The sequence below is a fragment of the Simochromis diagramma genome, unplaced genomic scaffold (genome assembly GCF_900408965.1).
Source record: "Simochromis diagramma unplaced genomic scaffold, fSimDia1.1 OVJJ01000466.1, whole genome shotgun sequence".
In the NCBI taxonomy this organism is placed as follows: domain Eukaryota; kingdom Metazoa; phylum Chordata; class Actinopteri; order Cichliformes; family Cichlidae; genus Simochromis; species Simochromis diagramma.
The window spans coordinates 477,740-495,098 of NW_024387287.1; the positions used below are offsets into that span (position 1 = coordinate 477,740).

The following is a 17,359-nucleotide window of genomic DNA, read 5'->3' on the forward strand; positions in this document are numbered from 1 at the left end:
GTTGACGGTTATGTGTGTTTCAACTAGGTTTCTGAGGCAATCCCACTACAGAGGATTACAGCTCAGATTGTTGCCAAACCTCTGGTGAGATTCTTTTCAACATTTGGTCTGCCAAAGGTTGTGCAAACAGACCAAGGCACCAACTTTAAGTCGAGAGTATTCGACCAAGCCCTTGAAACATTAGGCATCGAACACATAACCTCTAGTCCTTACCATCCTGAGAGTCAGGGGGCACCAGAGAGGTTTCATCAGACTTTGAATAATGATAATAATAATGGATTGCATTTATATAGCGCTTTTCTAGGCACCAAAGTCCTGGTGAACTGGGGTTTGGGCGTGAGATGAGGGGTCCTTTAAAGGTTTTTAAAGAGAGGGTGGCTAATCCGGTTGACAACACCAAGAGCCTTCTGGAGTATGTCAGAACACTAAATGACAGGGAATAAGCCCTCTTTAACCTAACAAGGAATGCACTAGCCGCTTCACAAGCAAAGATGAAGAGACACTTTGAGCAGAGGGCAGTCGACTGTTTATTCCAGCCAGGTGACAAAGTGCTCCTTCTCCTGCCTTATCCTGGCTCAGCTCTTTCTGTTAAATTGTCTGGTCCTTATGTTGTAGAGAAAAAGCTCAGCAAGACCAACTACATTATTCAGACCCCAAACCTAGACGTCCTACTAGAATGTGTCACGTCAACATGATGAAGCTGTACAGCTCTTGTGAACCTTCACAAAAAGGTGGCCCAAGAACAAGTGGCTACATCCCCAATGGCTTCTGTGTCCAAGGTGGACGCTACTCAAGATGAAGAAGGGTTGGTGTTACGGGGTGCTGAGCCTCAAAGTGCTCGACTAGGCAATTCCCTGATATTGTCAACACTACCACAATACCTGTCCCACCTTCCTGATGAACAGAGCAATGATATCATAACACTCATGTTGGGATTCCCATCTCTGTTCAATGACGTCCCATCTCAAACCACTGTTATAAAACATGTGTTGCTGACTAAACCTACACCAATCAAACAGCGCGCTTATTGGGTTAGCCCAGCAAAGAGGGAAATCATAAAACAGGAAGTTAAGTATATTCTTCAGAATGGATTTGCAGTGCCAAGCTCCAGCTCTTGGAGTTCACCATGTCTCTTAGACACAAAGTCAGATGGAACCCCAAGATTCTGCACTGACTTTCGAAAGGTAAACTCTGTCACTGTGCCAGATGCACATCCCTTACCTCTTATTGATGACTGCATTGATGAAATTGGGCCTGCAAAATACATCGCTAAACTTGGCATGTTAAAAGGGTATTGGCAAGTGCCTTTTACACGGGAAGCATCAGACATTTCAGCTTTTGTAACTCCTGACCACTTCCTGCAGTACACAGTTATGCCTTTTGTAATGCTCCTGCAACCTTTCAGAGACTGGTCAACAAAGTTTTGGGAAACATCCCCAATTGTAGAGCATACTTAGATGATCTAGTTGTGTATAGTAGTGACTGGGCAACCCCCACGGCTACGTTGAAAGAAGTCTTCACTAGCCTAGAAAATGCATCCCTCGCTTTGAACCTTGCCAAGTGCAACTTAGCTAGAGGCAGTGTCCTCTACCTTGGCCAGCAGGTTGGTCTACAAAAAGTGTGCCCTGCAGATGCCAAAGTCTCTGCAATTAAGGAGTTCCCCCAACCAACCACCAGGAGGGAACTGCGCCGTTTCCTTGGGATAACAGGATATTTCCAGCAATTTTGTAAAAATCTTTCCTCTGTGGTTGCCCCTCTCACTGACTTAATCAGTCCCTCAGAGCCTTTTGTTTGATCTGAGGGTTGCCAACAAGCTTTTGAAGACCTTAAAGGCCTACTTTGTTGCACTCCTGTCTTGTCTGCTCCTAACTTCTCTTTACCATTCAAACTGGAAATAGATGCCAGCGCAGTTGGGGCAGGAGAAGTGCTTCTCCAGGAGGATACCCAGGGCATTGACCATCCTGCGAGTTACTTCTCTCGCAAGTTTGATAAACATCAGCTCAGGTATTCTACCATTGAAAAGGAGACACTTGCTTTGTTGTGGGCGTTGCAACATTTTGAAGTTTATATAGAGTCAAGTCAGAGTTCACAGATCACCACCCTTTGGTTTTCCTCTCTAGGATGTATAATCACAACCAGAGTCCTATGCGTTGGTCACTGATTATTCAGAACTATGTTCTCGACATCCGTCACAAAAAAGGTTCGGAAAACTTTGTAGCACACTCTCCGGTGCTATTTACATATGTCACCAAACCCCAAGTTTGGTTCTTAATGGGTGGGGGTGTTACATGCCAAGAGGTGTGGCTTTGTTTTTATGTTGCAAAAGCTGTTACACTATCAGTGCAGCAATCAGCATAGCAGTCTCCACGTCTTCTACTTAACTCTACAGTCCAACTGCCATAGCCAGAATCTGGACTCATTGCTGAGCATAAGGTTCCTCCACATCTCCAGGTTCAAATGTACACATTGCCAGCACCAGTGCAATCAGGCCCCGATGGAGAAGGGCAGTCATGGCAGGCCTCTCTATCGGACTGAAAAGGCTTTGTGCAGTCTGTTCCAGATTGTCAGGGTAGAGAGCACGAGTACTGATGAGGAAACTCTTTTTGTGCTGTCGTCCTCTTGCGTTGCCAACTTCATGGTCTGTCTTTGAAATCCCTCATTGTATGGAACTTGGCCTTCAATGTGGAGATGGTAATAGGGGTCGCTCCACATCATGTTGCAAGTTGGTTTTGCAGAACACCAGTTGGAAGTTGCTGTATAGCACAGGCCCTATCCAGATCAATTGAACATGACATGCACCATCTGACTGCTTTAGCAGGGTCCATGCTAACAGGTGCTGCTAATAAGGTACCAAACAGTCTCCAGATAATCAGAACCTGAGGTACCAGACTCTCAAAACAAGAGTCAATAGCAGCAGGTGTTTGGCATTAGCAGAGAAGATTTGGCAATTTTTTCACTGGCACAACCCGGTCGTCAGTGCAAGTCAGTTAAAAAGGATAACTATGGAAGCATGAATGAGAGCAAACATACTCATTCTTGACAAAGGTGTACTTGTTGATTGTCTCAATGACATCTCTGAAGAGGATCTTGGAGGTTAGGGTGTAGCCATGATGGACAATGGGCTCACCGTCCTGACCGTCCCAACAATCAACTGTGGACAGCAAAGAAGAGACAAAGCTGGCACTGAAATGTGCAAAACTTACAAAAGCAAGACAATGATGGGATAGAGTTTAAAAGACAACGTGTTCCCTAATTACCATTTATTCGTTTATATGACAAAACTAAGATAAGTGAAGCCTGCAGGCAAGTTCACACACAGCACCCTGAATGTGAGTTTACACTACACACTAATATAACGTTATATAACTAAGAAGACTGTATCAGTAACCTTTTATTAACAGAGCTGACCCAGATGACTAATGACTAACTAAAAAAAAAAGAAAAAAAAAAATTACTACAAAAACCCAAAGTCTCTGACACGTAATACACAGCAAGTGTAACCACTCCAATAAAAGCATTAGTTTTGGTAGTTTGCTGGTCTGGAGCTTTGAGGGGTGTGTCAACACAATGCCCCAGCCCTAAAGGTCAAGACAGTGCAATACTCAGGCTAAATTAAAAACACAGCTTGTTACATTAATTGGTGTTACAGTGTTGTCTGAGTCAGATTCTGTAAACTTTTGAATTAAACAAACAAGGCAATCCAAAAATTGGGACCACTGCCTGCCTTTAAGAGTATGACACTATTTAAGTTGTACCTGTGTACTGTGAGTGTATGTATGAGTCCATGCTAACCTTCCACACAGCGACAGCCAGACTGCAGCACCCAGGCATACATATCCACCCTGGACTGTGACATTAACTGATCACCCATTAGGTAAGTGTTGTGTGATGAGGCGATGAAGTAGTTGCACAGGGGCTGGGTCATGTCCTGGTTCACGCTGTAGTGATCTGGGTTGAAGATGTCCCCTGCTGGGCTGCGCATATAATTTGTAAAACCTGGAACGAAGTTGGACAAAGAATTTTCCTACAGGGTTCGTCTAATCATTTATCCAATCATTTGGTCTCAGGTCTAGTCTGAAGTGTAGGTTCAACTATATTGGAAGTTGTTAAATCTTAGTACTTTAATGTAGTAGTATGTTCTGAACAGGTATAGCTCTGAGTTTGGAAACATGGAAATATGTTAACTTTAAAGACTCAGATTCTATATGTCATTCACAATGCTTAATTAAAACATAAAATATAGAAATTAGTAAATGCAATATTTTATCAAGACATAATACAGATAAATATTATAAAACTTTCGTTCCTTTATTTAAAAGAAAATGAGAACAAAAGTGAAAAAAATCACAACATTAAGAGAACAAAAATACTTTTCAGTATTAGACAAAAGATGCTGACATAGCTGGATTATACTGCTTGTAGTTTTACAATATATTAGCAAAACATTGGGGCATTTCCTTCATATTGCTATGATGATAAAAAAAATATGGTTTTACACTAAAGTTTTAAACTAAATATTTCTATTGCAAAAAATCACTTCTATTGTTCACCCTTGCTTGCTGCTTCTTAGTGTTTCATCTTTAACTTTATGCTTCTGGGAGATCAGCTGGTCTTTTGCTGATGTAGACCTTTAGCTGACACATGATTGGTCATTTTGCCCAAAATCAAATTTCAGAAGCATTTCCTAAAACCAGTGTTGGGCAAGTTACGTTAAAAAAGTAATTAATTATAGTTACTAGTTACTTTTTCAAAAAAGTAACTGAGTTAGTAACCGAGTTACAAGATTCTAAAAGTAATTAATTACTTGAAAAGTAACTATTGTGTTACTTTAGTTTAATTGGCCATTTTTAACTACTTTTGATGTTTCCTCTTCATTTCACATTAAAAACTATTTACTTTGCCTTGTTTGGTAACATTCTTTTCAGCACAACCTCACGTGTCTGAATTTGCAGTTATGTTTTCATTTTGACATACTGTATTAACACAATTGATCTAAAATCAGACAAAAAACATAAAATCCGAGTAGAAAAAGTTATATTTTTTACTGTAACAACCACAAACATGTTTAATGAATCATATTTCATAACTTTAAATGTAAATATAAATTGTCAATTTTAAAATCCTATGCACGGGTTTTGCAAACAAAGTTATTTGCAGCCATTTACCTTTTACCTTGATTTTTTAAAATAACCATTTCAAACTATTTACATAACAATCAGCTGTTCTGCATTCAATAAGATGCCACACAAATTATTTGTGCCACTCCAAATATTTCTGTCCACTATAAAGGAGAACATCACAGCCTGATACCTGCAGGTCTGACAGCAGCAGGTGTATCACTCATCCTGTTTTCATTCAGCAGTCACCTCATTGTTCTGACACACAACACAAAACTATCCACAACACTACACACTAACTACACAAGACAACACATTAACTACACACTCCAAACACGCTAAACGTCACAAATCTCTCACATTTCAAAACTCTCTCTCTCTGTCGCGGTCACTCCTAAACTTCCCCCTCTTCCTAAAGGACCAAATGTAATATTACCATATCATTTTTGATTGGTCGACATGGTGCATTTTTTCCACCAACACCAGTGGGCTGTTTCTGTTTAGTTTTTTTTAATTTTTTGGTCATAAGCAGAGAGTGCTTGCTAGCGCTGTCCTTAGACAGTAAACGTGACGAAACTATTCAGGAAAAAACACAGCGTATATATTGTTTATGATGAAGTGTCATCTTGGCTTACCACGACTACTTTATTGTTCCTCAGTCAAACAGCAGCACTCATGCGATTGTTTTGCCCCCTTATCTACAGGTGTTGTGCCAAAAAGTGATCGTCGGGCAGAAAGTGAGTAGAGTGAAGCTGACCCCCCCCCACCCACTTCAAACATAAAGGCAAATAGGCGGAGGGGTTAGTGCTACGTTTGTGTAGATTTGTGCAGGTAAAATTAGTGTTTGTGCTGCTACGGTTTCTGAGATATAACGATTTTAATTCTTACAGCCTACGTTGTTTAACACCAGTGTCTGTGGCAGTGAGTTTCAGCAGCTGTGGAGTGGACCACTTTTATAGAAGACTGTCCACTTGTTTTAGGCTTGCTGCATATTAAGTTTTATTATTTATTTTTTTTAGTAAACCAATTTAGTCAGTGGAAAGGTTGATATTTCTTTTGTTACCAGTGCAGAAACGTACACATGGTAGGCTAAAGTTTTTATTTTTTCCTGTGGAAAACTGTGAGAAGTGATTCATGTATACCTAAATTATTATTTTTTCACATACCCAGTTTGTCTCTATGATTCTATTTTGAATTATATATGTTCATTACAGGGAGTGCAGAATTATTAGGCAAATGAGTATTTTATCCACATCATCCTCTTCATGCATGTTGTCTTACTCCAAGCTGTATAGGCTCGAAAGCCTACTACCAATTAAGCATATTAGGTGATGTGCATCTCTGTAATGAGAAGGGGTGTGGTCTAATGACATCAACACCCTATATCAGGTGTGCATAATTATTAGGCAACGTCCTTTCCTTTGGCAAAATGGGTCAAAAGAAGGACTTGACAGGCTCAGAAAAGTCCAAAATAGTGAGATATCTTGCAGAGGGATGCAGCAGTCTCAAAATTGCAAAGCTTCTGAAGCGTGATCATCGAACAATCAAGCGTTTCATTCAAAATAGTCAACAGGGTCGCAAGAAGCGTGTGGAAAAACCAAGGCGCAAAATAACTGCCCATGAACTGAGAAAAGTCAAGCGTGCAGCTGCCAAGATGCCACTTGCCACCAGTTTGGCCATATTTCAGAGCTGCAACATCACTGGAGTGCCCAAAAGCACAAGGTGTCCAATACTCAGAGACATGGCCAAGGTAAGAAAGGCTGAAAGACGACCACCACTGAACAAGACACACAAGCTGAAACGTCAAGACAAGAAATATCTCAAGACTGGTTTTTCTAAGGTTTTATGGACTGATGAAATGAGAGTGAGTCTTGATGGGCCAGATGGATGGGCCCGTGGCTGGATTGGTAAAGGGCAGAGAGCTCCAGTCCGACTCAGACGCCAGCAAGGTGGAGGTGGAGTACTGGTTTGGGCTGGTATCATCAAAGATGAGCTTGTGGGGCCTTTTCGGGTTGAGGATGGAGTCAAGCTCAACTCCCAGTCCTACTGCCAGTTTCTGGAAGACACCTTCTTCAAGCAGTGGTACAGGAAGAAGTCTGCATCCTTCAAGAAAATGCTCCATCACACGCGTCCAAGTACTCCACAGCGTGGCTGGCAAGAAAGGGTATAAAAGAAGAAAAACTAATGACATGGCCACCTTGTTCACCTGATCTGAACCCCATTGAGAACCTGTGGTCCATCATCAAATGTGAGATTTACAAGGAGGGAAAACAGTACACCTCTCTGAACAGTGTCTGGGAGGCTGTGGTTGCTGCTGCACGCAATGTTGATGGTGAACAGATCAAAACACTGACAGAATCCATGGATGGCAGGCTTTTGAGTGTCCTTGCAAAGAAAGGTGGCTATATTGGTCGCTGATTTGTTTTTGTTTTGTTTTTGAATGTCAGAAATGTATATTTGTGAATGTGGAGATGTTATACTGGTTTCACTGGTAAAAATAAATAATTGAAATGGGTATATATTTGTTTTTTGTTAAGTTGCCTAATAATTATGCACAGTAATAGTCACCTGCACACACAGATATCCCCCTAAAATAGCTAAAACTAAAAACAAACTAAAAACTACTTCCAAAAACATTCAGCTTTGATATTAATGAGTTTTTTGGGTTCATTGAGAACATGGTTGTTGTTCAATAATAAAATTATTCCTCAAAAATACAACTTGCCTAATAATTCTGCACTCCCTATATTATTATTGTAGCTGTCTCAGAAAAATAAAGTGTTTGCTTTCATAGGTTGCCACCTACATGTAGAAAATTGAATATTCCACAGCACCTAGGCCAGGAGTCTTCAACCTGCGGCTCTAAAGCCACATGTGGCTCTCTGGCCCCTCCACTAAGACCAAGTAAGTTCTGTTTTATTATAAAGACAACAAGAAAAGGTTCTGTTAGCAGTTTGTTTTTTATGAAATATCTGCATTGACTATTCACAGAATGTACAAGGCTTTTAAAAGTGATTTAATGTTTCTTAGCTTCAAAACTATTTACTGTAAATTTCAGGTTGGTTGCCCATCTTTCCTAATTTTCAATTTTTATGGAAAGGACTCACTTAGCTGGCTTCATTTTAACAAATACTTTTCCCGTTGTAAAGGTTAGATGACTCATTTTCTTCTAAAATCTAAAGATAAACATTTTCATTTCCATAGCTTTCACTAGGGCTGTTCGATATAACGATATATATCGGATGACGATATAAAAACGTCTATCGTTTCATTTTACGCTATCGTTTGTTTCGTGGTGTCGCAAAATAAACTCTTTACGGCAATATTTTTTCATCGTTTTGATGGTCACTGTAGTGGCTATATTAATTTCTTAAAGTTCTCTCTTTCTCTTATATTTAATATAACCACACTACGGACGGACAAGCGCCTGTTTTTATGCGTTGTTGTTAGCAACAACGACGGTAAAACCATCGCATGTCCGCTTGTTTATGTTCCACATAAACCTTTCACAATAAAGCTCAAGATCCTGTTGAGACTTTTCAAAATAAACTGAATCACGTGAAAGAGCAGATTATTACAGATGAGAAGTAAAAAAAGAGCCGCCAGGTGCTAAAAAATAAACCTTAGACTCAAACGTTAGAACAGGCTTTTCCCCGCAGCACGCCATGTAATAAATACTCACAAAGAAAACGGCGTTACAACTTATGTCTAAAAATGTATCGTTTCATGCATCGGTTAAAACGTTATCGGAACGATGAGATTTTGGTCATATCGCACAGCCCTAGCTTTCACGATACAACAACTAATTTTCTAGATATTTATAAGCGCTTTCTTTTTTTAGGCTCTAGACAGGTTTTGTAGCAGCAGGGAAAAAAGGGGCCCTTTGAACTGAAAAGGATGCTGACCCCTGACCTAAGCCATGAGGTCAACACAAAACAAATACAGAAAAATTATTGACAGAAAAATGGAACGGTTACTTTCAAGAGGCTACAGGTGAAGATGAATGGGTGTGTAAAAGCAAATATACATCAGACTGACAAAGAAAAGAGCGTTAAAAGATTTTTACTTTTGAACTTTAACTTTATATGCAAAACTGAACTTACTGATAACACACACTAGCCATATTGAACACATGCAACTGTAATGAACCAAATAAAACAGAAAAATGCAGGCAACACTCATTATACTGTGTATAACAGTATAACTGTAAGTAACTGTCCCTGCACAGAGCTCATTTCCTGTGGTGCTGTCTTCTGTTTTGAATTCTGATGGACACAGAGATGGATTGGAGAGTGGCCTGAGGCAGGTAGACTCAGGTAGGCCAAGTCCTGCTTCCACAGCAGTGCCAAGATGAACTATAGCAGACTCTTTGAGGACAGAGATGGCAGGAGAAACAAATGGCACTTCCCTTGTCATTCCTTTGCTGAGGTAGCAGTGCTGTGAAGAGCAGCGTTTTGTAAAATAAACACTTAATATGTTCCTCACTGTCTTAGCAATTACAGCGGAGATATTGCACTGAGCATCGATTTGGATCGCACCAGACCTCAACTGGTCAGCTTCAAACATTGCACTAAGCAGCTCTGCCCTCCTGTATGTTTGATGGGTCACACCATCTGTGGCAATGGCTTTCACCAGCTGCAAGACTGGGTTTTCACTGTCTTTCAGAACAGCATTTTAAAATGTGGAGCTGTCACAGAAGGCACAACATAAGCACTGAAAAAAATGCATCAAATGCACAGGTATTGAGCACAGAGATTGTTGATTCCTCTAATCTAATAGGCTGATGAAGGTTTCCATTTTTTAATAATCCCACCTTCACTCTTTTGGCCCAAAAAGATTCATCTGCATGGAGCCATTCGGTACATGGAGAGAGGTAGGAAGTCCTCTTCCTTTTTTTGGGTGGAACAGCTAGGCCCCTCCAGTTCTCAGCTGCATCTTCATCAGCTGGAGGAATGTTTGTGGCAGCATCAGATCCCACAAACGGGTGAGCATCCATTTTTATTTTGTCTTCTGCACTGTGAGTTGTCATGGATCCAGAATTGGCATCTGTGACTTCCAGTGATCCCACTGTTGCCTCATCTTTGGTCTTTTCTTTTGCAGAACAAATCCGCATATTTCCCTCGATGAAGGAAAGATGACGAGCAATAAAGCAATCGACTCGAACAGGCAAGTTTTCATGTCTGAAAAGGCCATGTTTTATGTTTTTGAACTCAGCTTCAACAGTGGCTCACCTTGCTGTGATGCTGGTGCTTTGGAAGAGAGAGACCATTATTCCTGTCCAGAGTGGCAAGTAACTTGCCAGTCTTATTATATGAGGAATAATCTCAAGGAGAAAGTGAATATTATCTCTATCCCCGTTTGCTGCAGCAAGTGACCTGCTCTCCTCACATATTTCTGTTACCCATTGTCGTAGGTCAGTCTGGATCTCATCCACTGAATCCACTCTCTCACTTTCCTCGGTCTGTTCATCTGGAATGATGATGGAGTCTTGAGCAATTTGGGCTTTCAGCGCGCAACATCAACCCTGATAAAACAAGGGAGGAGTTTGGCAGACTGGGTTCCAAGAAGGACATGAAGGCATTCATTAAGGTAGGACTTCAGATCAGGATGAGGAGTGAAAGCCTTGACCAGAGCTCCCAGAATTGCCAGACGAAAGTCACTCACAGCTTCCTTTGGTACAGGTACACCTGCATGAATCCATTCTGTCAACCAGTTTGCGATGGCATTAACATCATGTTTCTCTGATAGCATTTGCACCACTGGGACACCGGGCAATTGTTTTCTGTCAGGATACCTTGATAAAGGAAGATAAGGCCAGATTTGCCATTTCGTCTCAGCAGTTTTTTCACAACTAAACCGGTTGCATCAAAACACACAGTTGGGGGAGATTTTTTTGACAATGTCTTGTACACATGGATCTGAGTTTGACTCTAGTAGTTACAGAAAAACCTGTCCAGTCCAATATCTCGGATGCTACCACTGTGAGGAATACTATATTTTAATAATTGCAGAGATGCAATGGGGTCCTTATCTCCTAATTCCAAGTCTTTTCTCTCTTGTTTGGCCTTTCGCAGAGTGGCCAAATTTGGATGGTGGCTTGGCTCAGGATCTCCAACAGCCATCAAATCTGCTGCCTTCGCTGACCTCCATACAGCTGGTTCCATTCTGCCCTCACACAGCTCTTTAGCGATCTGTTCACGCAGGTTTCCAGACATGAACCGCTTGGAGTGGCCAGTGTGCAGGGAGAGATCTGTATTTCTCATGAAACCATTGGACTACTAATTGCTGTCTGTCTGTCACATGACATTTCTAACTGGCCATGACACTCCTTACAGTCGCCTCTAATGTCCAGATAATTATTGGTGACAGCTGGATGGACCTTTGCTCTTCGGAACACAAGTGTACATGTATTTTAGATTTTCTTCCATACAAGGTCATTGATGATATGAGTCCAAGTGCCAGGCTTCAAAATTGTGTATTCCCTTTTTTGAGAAGGAGAAAACTTGTCATTGTATTTAACCTTTTCAGGAATAAATTTAACCCAGTCCTCAAAAGGTACTTCAAGTTCAAAAGCTTGACAGTTTTCTTGTCCAGGAGAAATGCAACGTGAATCTAACTCTCCTTCACTATTACTTTCCAGATTACTTTCCTGATCAGTGATTTCCAAAGCTGACCAGATGTTGTGTCTATTTAGCTTCACAAAAGTGTACAGGGCCTTTGCTGACATCTTGTTTTCTAGCTGCTGACTCAGCTCTTTCCAGACTGGGGCAGCTGGAGTGCCTATTTTGCCATTTTGGACTATGGCCTCTTTTGAATTGCAAAGAATTGGAAAAATGGAAACCTTGTCTACAGATGGCTTTCGAACCATCTGAATAAAAAAAAAAAATTAAAAAAAAAAACACACTATGTTTAGGATGGAGCAAAAGATGACTTCTGACCTATATATTAAGCAAGGAGAAACCCCTCCCCCAAGTTCTCCATGAATCTACACTTTCATATTTTGTTGAATTCTTGCTTTTAAGATGGAGCTATTGAATTTGTGAGTTTTACTGACTTGAGTCTGAGTGTTTAATCCATTAATATGTACTGTACAGCACTTTAGTCCAGTGTACTGAATGTTTTTAAAGCGCTTTAGAAACATAATTTTTTTTTAAGTTTTCTTGGATTTGCAAATTTGCAATTGCTGTATTTTTGAAAATGTTTAACATTGAAAAAAATCACTTTGATCCAGCCATATCATGTATTAACTCAGTAACTAAAACCTTTAAATGTAAGCTTACCTTGTTCAGAAATCAGATTTAACACGCTGTTGTAAGACTCCTTCAGAAATAGTCATGCCAAATAATACTTTTTTATGCCAAATATAGGGTTTTTTTAATCCACTCTAAAAACAATAAATCCTCAAGCATTTGCATCATAGTTTTAGGAATGAAAAGTGATTGAAGTAAAGAAATTGAAGTAAAAAAAAAACCAAAAAAAAAAAAACTACACTCTACAAATCTAGCTAAATACATTAAAAAAAGTTTATTTTAACAGAAATTTATTGAACAAATGAACATACAAAGCGAAAAGTCATTTGAAAAAAACATTTTTCATACCATAACAGCACATCTCAGAAACCGTGGCAGCACAAACGATAATTTTACCTGCACAAATCAGCACAAACGTAGCACTAAAAAAGTAGACAATTTTGGTCCTTTTTGAGGCAGTCTTGAGGGATGATGACCTTTGAGAGTGACCTATAAAATAAAGTTTAATATCTCAAGAAACCGTAGCAGCACAAACGCTAATTTTACTTGCACAAATCTGCACAAACGTAGCACTACAAAAGGAGACCATTTTGGTCCGATTTGGAAGAGTCTGGGGGGATGGTGACGTCATCAGCCAAAAATATAACTTTTAATATCTCAGAAACCGTGGCAGCACAAACAATAATTTTACCTGCACAAATCTGCACAAACGTAGCACTAAAAAAGTAGACCATTTTGGTCTGCTTTGGAGCAGTCTGGGGGGATGGTGACCTTTGAATGACCTATAAAATAAAGTTTAATATCTGAAAAACCATAGCAGCACAAGCGCTAATTTTACCTGCACAAATCTGCACAAACGTAGCACTAACCGCTCCGCCTATTTGCCTTTACGTTTCAAGTGGGTGAGGGGTCAGCTTCACTCTGCTCAGAAAGTGATTGCTGTCCGCGGAAGCGCGCGCAGCTGCTTAAAGCTGTAGCGCCCAGATTACTTACAGCTACTTCCGTCCAACTGATATAAGGTGCGGTAAACTAAACATAGCTTCAACCGTCTATTTGTTGAAAAATAGTAACGCGACCGCATCGCATTTTCTTGTTAGTAATGGTAACGGCTAGACCTCTTCGTGGGGACGTAACAATGTGGGGGCTCATCCAGGATATGAATGGAAGGTACAGCGATTAGTAAGTTTAATAAGTTTTGGTGTGTTGTTTGCCAGTCGTTTGATTAGTTGTATTGTATCTGCTACGCTCTCTCCAGTTAGCATAGGGGAGTGTGTGTAGCTGAGCATAAGCTCCTTCTTCAGGCACTCATTTTTTATTTTGCCTTTTTTGTTTTTGGAGTAATCCTGGGTGGGGATTTGTTCCCTGTCCAGTTGGAAAGGGAGGATCAGGAGAGGGAGGTCCAGCTGAAGAAGGAGTTGGAACTTAAGCGTTTAGAGGCAGGGCTTGCCAGAGCCAGGGAGGTTGAATTGAAAAAGGTGGAGGCGGAGACAACTGTCAAGTTGCGACATTTGGTACTCCAGCAGGCTTCCCTTCCTGCGACTGCCTCCATTCGGCAGGCAGACGCACCGTTTGACGTGGGGAAAAACAGTCGTCTGGTTCCGGTGTTCCGCAACACTGAGGTTGACAGTTACTTCGAGTCATTTGAGTGAATAGCCACAGCCTTGCACTGGCCAAGGGATTCGTGGGCTATTTTGCTACAATGTAGGCTGGCAGGTAAGGTTCATGAAGTTTGTTCCTCGTTGTCAGCTGAGGACAGCCTGGACTATGACAAGCTGAAAAAAGCTATCCTGCTGGCTTATGAGCTGGTCCCAGAAGCTTATAGGCAGCGTTTCTGGAGGTTGAAAAGGGGACAGGGTCAGTCCTATCTGGATTTTGCCAGGGAAAAAAGTGTCCTTTTCGATCGGTGGTGTGTGGCCTGCAAAGCTACTGACCTGGCTTCGATCCGTGACCTAATGCTCATAGAGGAATTTAAGAACTGCATTGCTAAGCGCATTGCAATATATATTAATGAACATAAGGTTTCCTCGCCAAAGGAGGCTGCAACGCTGGCTGATGAGTTCGTGCTTGTCCATAAAACCAGTGTCAGTAGGTATGACCGACGCGATGCCCCAGTGAAGGCTAGCGAGGTGCCAGCTGTGCAGTACCCGAAGAGTGAGGTACTTGTGTCTCGTCCCAAGGCAGACCGAAAGTGTTTTTTCTGTTTTAAGTCTGGCCACTTGATCGCAGATTGTGAAGCTTATAAACGGAAACAATCAGTCTCAACTTCACGTAAACCAAAAGGGGTGGGGCTGATTAAAACCATGCCTCCTGTCAGTAGGCCCCCCTCCCCTGAGACCCCAGATAAATGTTTTAAGCCTTTCATTTTTAAGGGGACAGTTTCGCTGTCTGGTAAGCCCAGGGACGAGCGTGAAGTGCCCATTCTGCGTGATACTGGTGGCTCACAGTCCCTCATACTAGCTAGTGTGCTTGAATTTGATGAGAAGTCTGACTGTGATGCTAGCATCATCGTAAGAGGTGTTGGGATGAGTTTTGTGCCTGCTCCCCTTCATTGTATTTGGGTACAAAGTGAGCTGGCGGGTTTTTTTCAGTGGCTGTGCAGCCTTGTTTTCCAATTAATGGGGTGGATTTTATAATGGTAAATGACATAGCGGGTGGGAAAGTTTATCCTACCCCTGAGGTGACCAACAATCCTGTTGTAGAGCCTGTTTTAGATGCCCTGAGCCAGCAGCACCCAGATGTGTTCCCTGTGAACGTTCTTACTTGTTCTCGTGCCCAGCAACAAGGTGGGGGGGTTGATTTGTCAGGATCAGTGATTGCCTCTATTCTAGAGAAGGATGTGATGCCCTGTACTGATGAAAGAGATAATGGAGCCTTAGAGTCGGCTCAAAGTGTGGTTGAGCCAGCTCCTGAGTCTGAAGCTCCTTTTCTGCTCACTTGGGAAACACTTGTGGAGGCTAGGAAAGAGGACCCTTCATTAGTCAAGTGCAGCTCAGGATGATCTTTCTTTCTTTCCAAGATGGCGGCGCGTGAACAACGCGAGGCTCAGTGTCTCTCCAGAATCTGCTATTTAGCGGTTTTTTATCTACTTTTAACCGGATTATTCGTCCAGAATTGCTGTGCGTTGCTGACCTACAGCAGACAAGAGCTTCTGGACATCTGGACTCACAACTCCAACAGTTTTATCGCCGATCTCCGACTCATCCCAGAGATCTCCAGAACACCGGAGGCTGCCCACTCTCCCCGGCCGGGCGGAAGTGCACGCAGACGGCGCCGAGATCGTAAACAAAGGCGAGGTAGGCGCGGAGGGCTACGGGCTAAGCTAAAGCTAACACCACACCGGCTGCCTTTACCCAGTATTTTTCTCGCCAATGTCCGTTCTCTGGCAAACAAAATGGATGAGATACGGCTCTCCATCACTAACAACAGACGGATTATGGACTCAAATGTCATGTTTTTCACCGAAACATGGCTGAACAACAGCTGCCCGGACAATGCTATCGAGTTAGCAGGACGCCACACACACCGAGCCGACAGGCTAGCAGATGACTCCGGCAAGACCAGAGGTGGAGGTTTGTGCATTTATATTAACAATGCTTGGTGCATGAACTCCACTACTACTGAGAGTCACTGCTCACCTAATGCGGAGTTTTTAATGGTCAAATGCAGACCTTATTATCTCCCCAGAGAACTCACCTCTATCATACTCACTGCCGTGTATATCCCCCCCGACGCTAATGCTAGGTTGGCCATGAAAGAACTTTCTGCAGCCATTAACAAACACCAGAATAAACACCCCAAGGCTGCTTTTATTGTTGCTGGCGACTTCAACCACACCAACTTAAAGACAGTCCTCCCCAGATTCTACCAACATGTCTCCTGCCACACCAGAGGAGACAAGACTTTAGACCATGTGTATTCCAACCTGGCTGGAGCCTACAAAGCCACACCCCTCCCCCACATTGGACAATCGGACCATCTCTCCCTGTTCCTCACACCTCGGTATTCACCACTCATCCAACGTGTGAAACCTGCTGTGAGGACAATTAAAGTGTGGCCAGAGGGGACAGACGCAGTGCTCCAGGACAGATTTAAATACACAGACTGGAATATGTTCACCCACACAGACCTGGACCAGTACGCCTCATCTGTACTGGATTACATCTCCAAAACCACAGACAGTGTCACCACCCAGAAACGGATCACCATGTACCCCAACCAGAAGCCTTGGATGAACCGGGATGTTCGTCTCCTCCTGAAGGCCCGCAACACCGCCTTTAGGTCAGGAGATGCACACAACCACAACCAAAGCAGACATGACGCCAGACCACCAACCTCTGACTCTCTCCCCCACCGATGTAGGAGCGGTGCTGAGCAGGATCAATGTCCACAAGGCTGCAGGCCCTGATGGCATCCCCGGGCGTGTTCTCAGAGCGTGTTCTGGGGAGCTTGCAGGAGTGCTCACAGACATATTCAATCTGTCCTTGGCCCACGCTGTGGTACCGGCCTGCTTCAAATCCACCTCCATCGTCCCGATACCCAAAAACTCCAACCCATCTTGCCTCAATGATTACCGCCCAGTAGCACTCACCCCCATCATCACTAAGTGCTTAGAGCGACTGGTCCTAGCACACTTCAAATCCTGTCTCCCCCCCACCCTGGACCCCCACCAATTCGCATACCGCCAGAACAGGAGCACAGAGGATGCAGTCTCCATCGCAATGCACTCTGTCCTCTCACACCTGGACAACAACAACACCTACGCCAGAATGCTGTTTATAGACTTCAGTTCAGCATTCAATACAATCCACCCCTCACAACTCATCAGGAAACTGACAGACCTGGGCATCAGTTCCCTCATCTGCAAATGGTTACTGGACTTCCTGACCAACCGCCCCCAACATGTCCGGCTGGATAACCACTGCTCATCTACCATCACAATGAACACCGGTGTACCACAAGGCTGTGTGATGAGCCCTTTCCTCTACTCCCTCT

General features: G+C 42.5%; 1 protein-coding gene and 1 long non-coding RNA gene across 9 annotated transcripts in view; one reads left to right on the forward strand and one right to left on the reverse strand.

Moving 5' to 3' along the window:
- The window catches only part of LOC120716232 (1-phosphatidylinositol 4,5-bisphosphate phosphodiesterase eta-2-like), a 145,784-nt gene that overhangs the window by 25,038 nt on the left and 103,387 nt on the right, over nt 1-17,359 (reverse strand). For all 8 annotated transcript variants that reach the window (XM_040003679.1, XM_040003681.1, XM_040003680.1 and 5 more), the window contains exons 7-8: nt 3,793-3,996; nt 3,031-3,151 (exon numbers count right to left, since the gene is read on the reverse strand). In XM_040003679.1, the coding sequence (XP_039859613.1) occupies nt 3,031-3,151; nt 3,793-3,996 (325 nt within the window). The remainder of the gene's footprint in view (nt 1-3,030; nt 3,152-3,792; nt 3,997-17,359) is intronic.
- LOC120716235 lies at nt 9,701-10,289 on the forward strand. Its single transcript, XR_005691845.1, has 3 exons — nt 9,701-9,856; nt 9,954-10,101; nt 10,218-10,289. It is a non-coding gene; the product is annotated as an uncharacterized LOC120716235 (long non-coding RNA).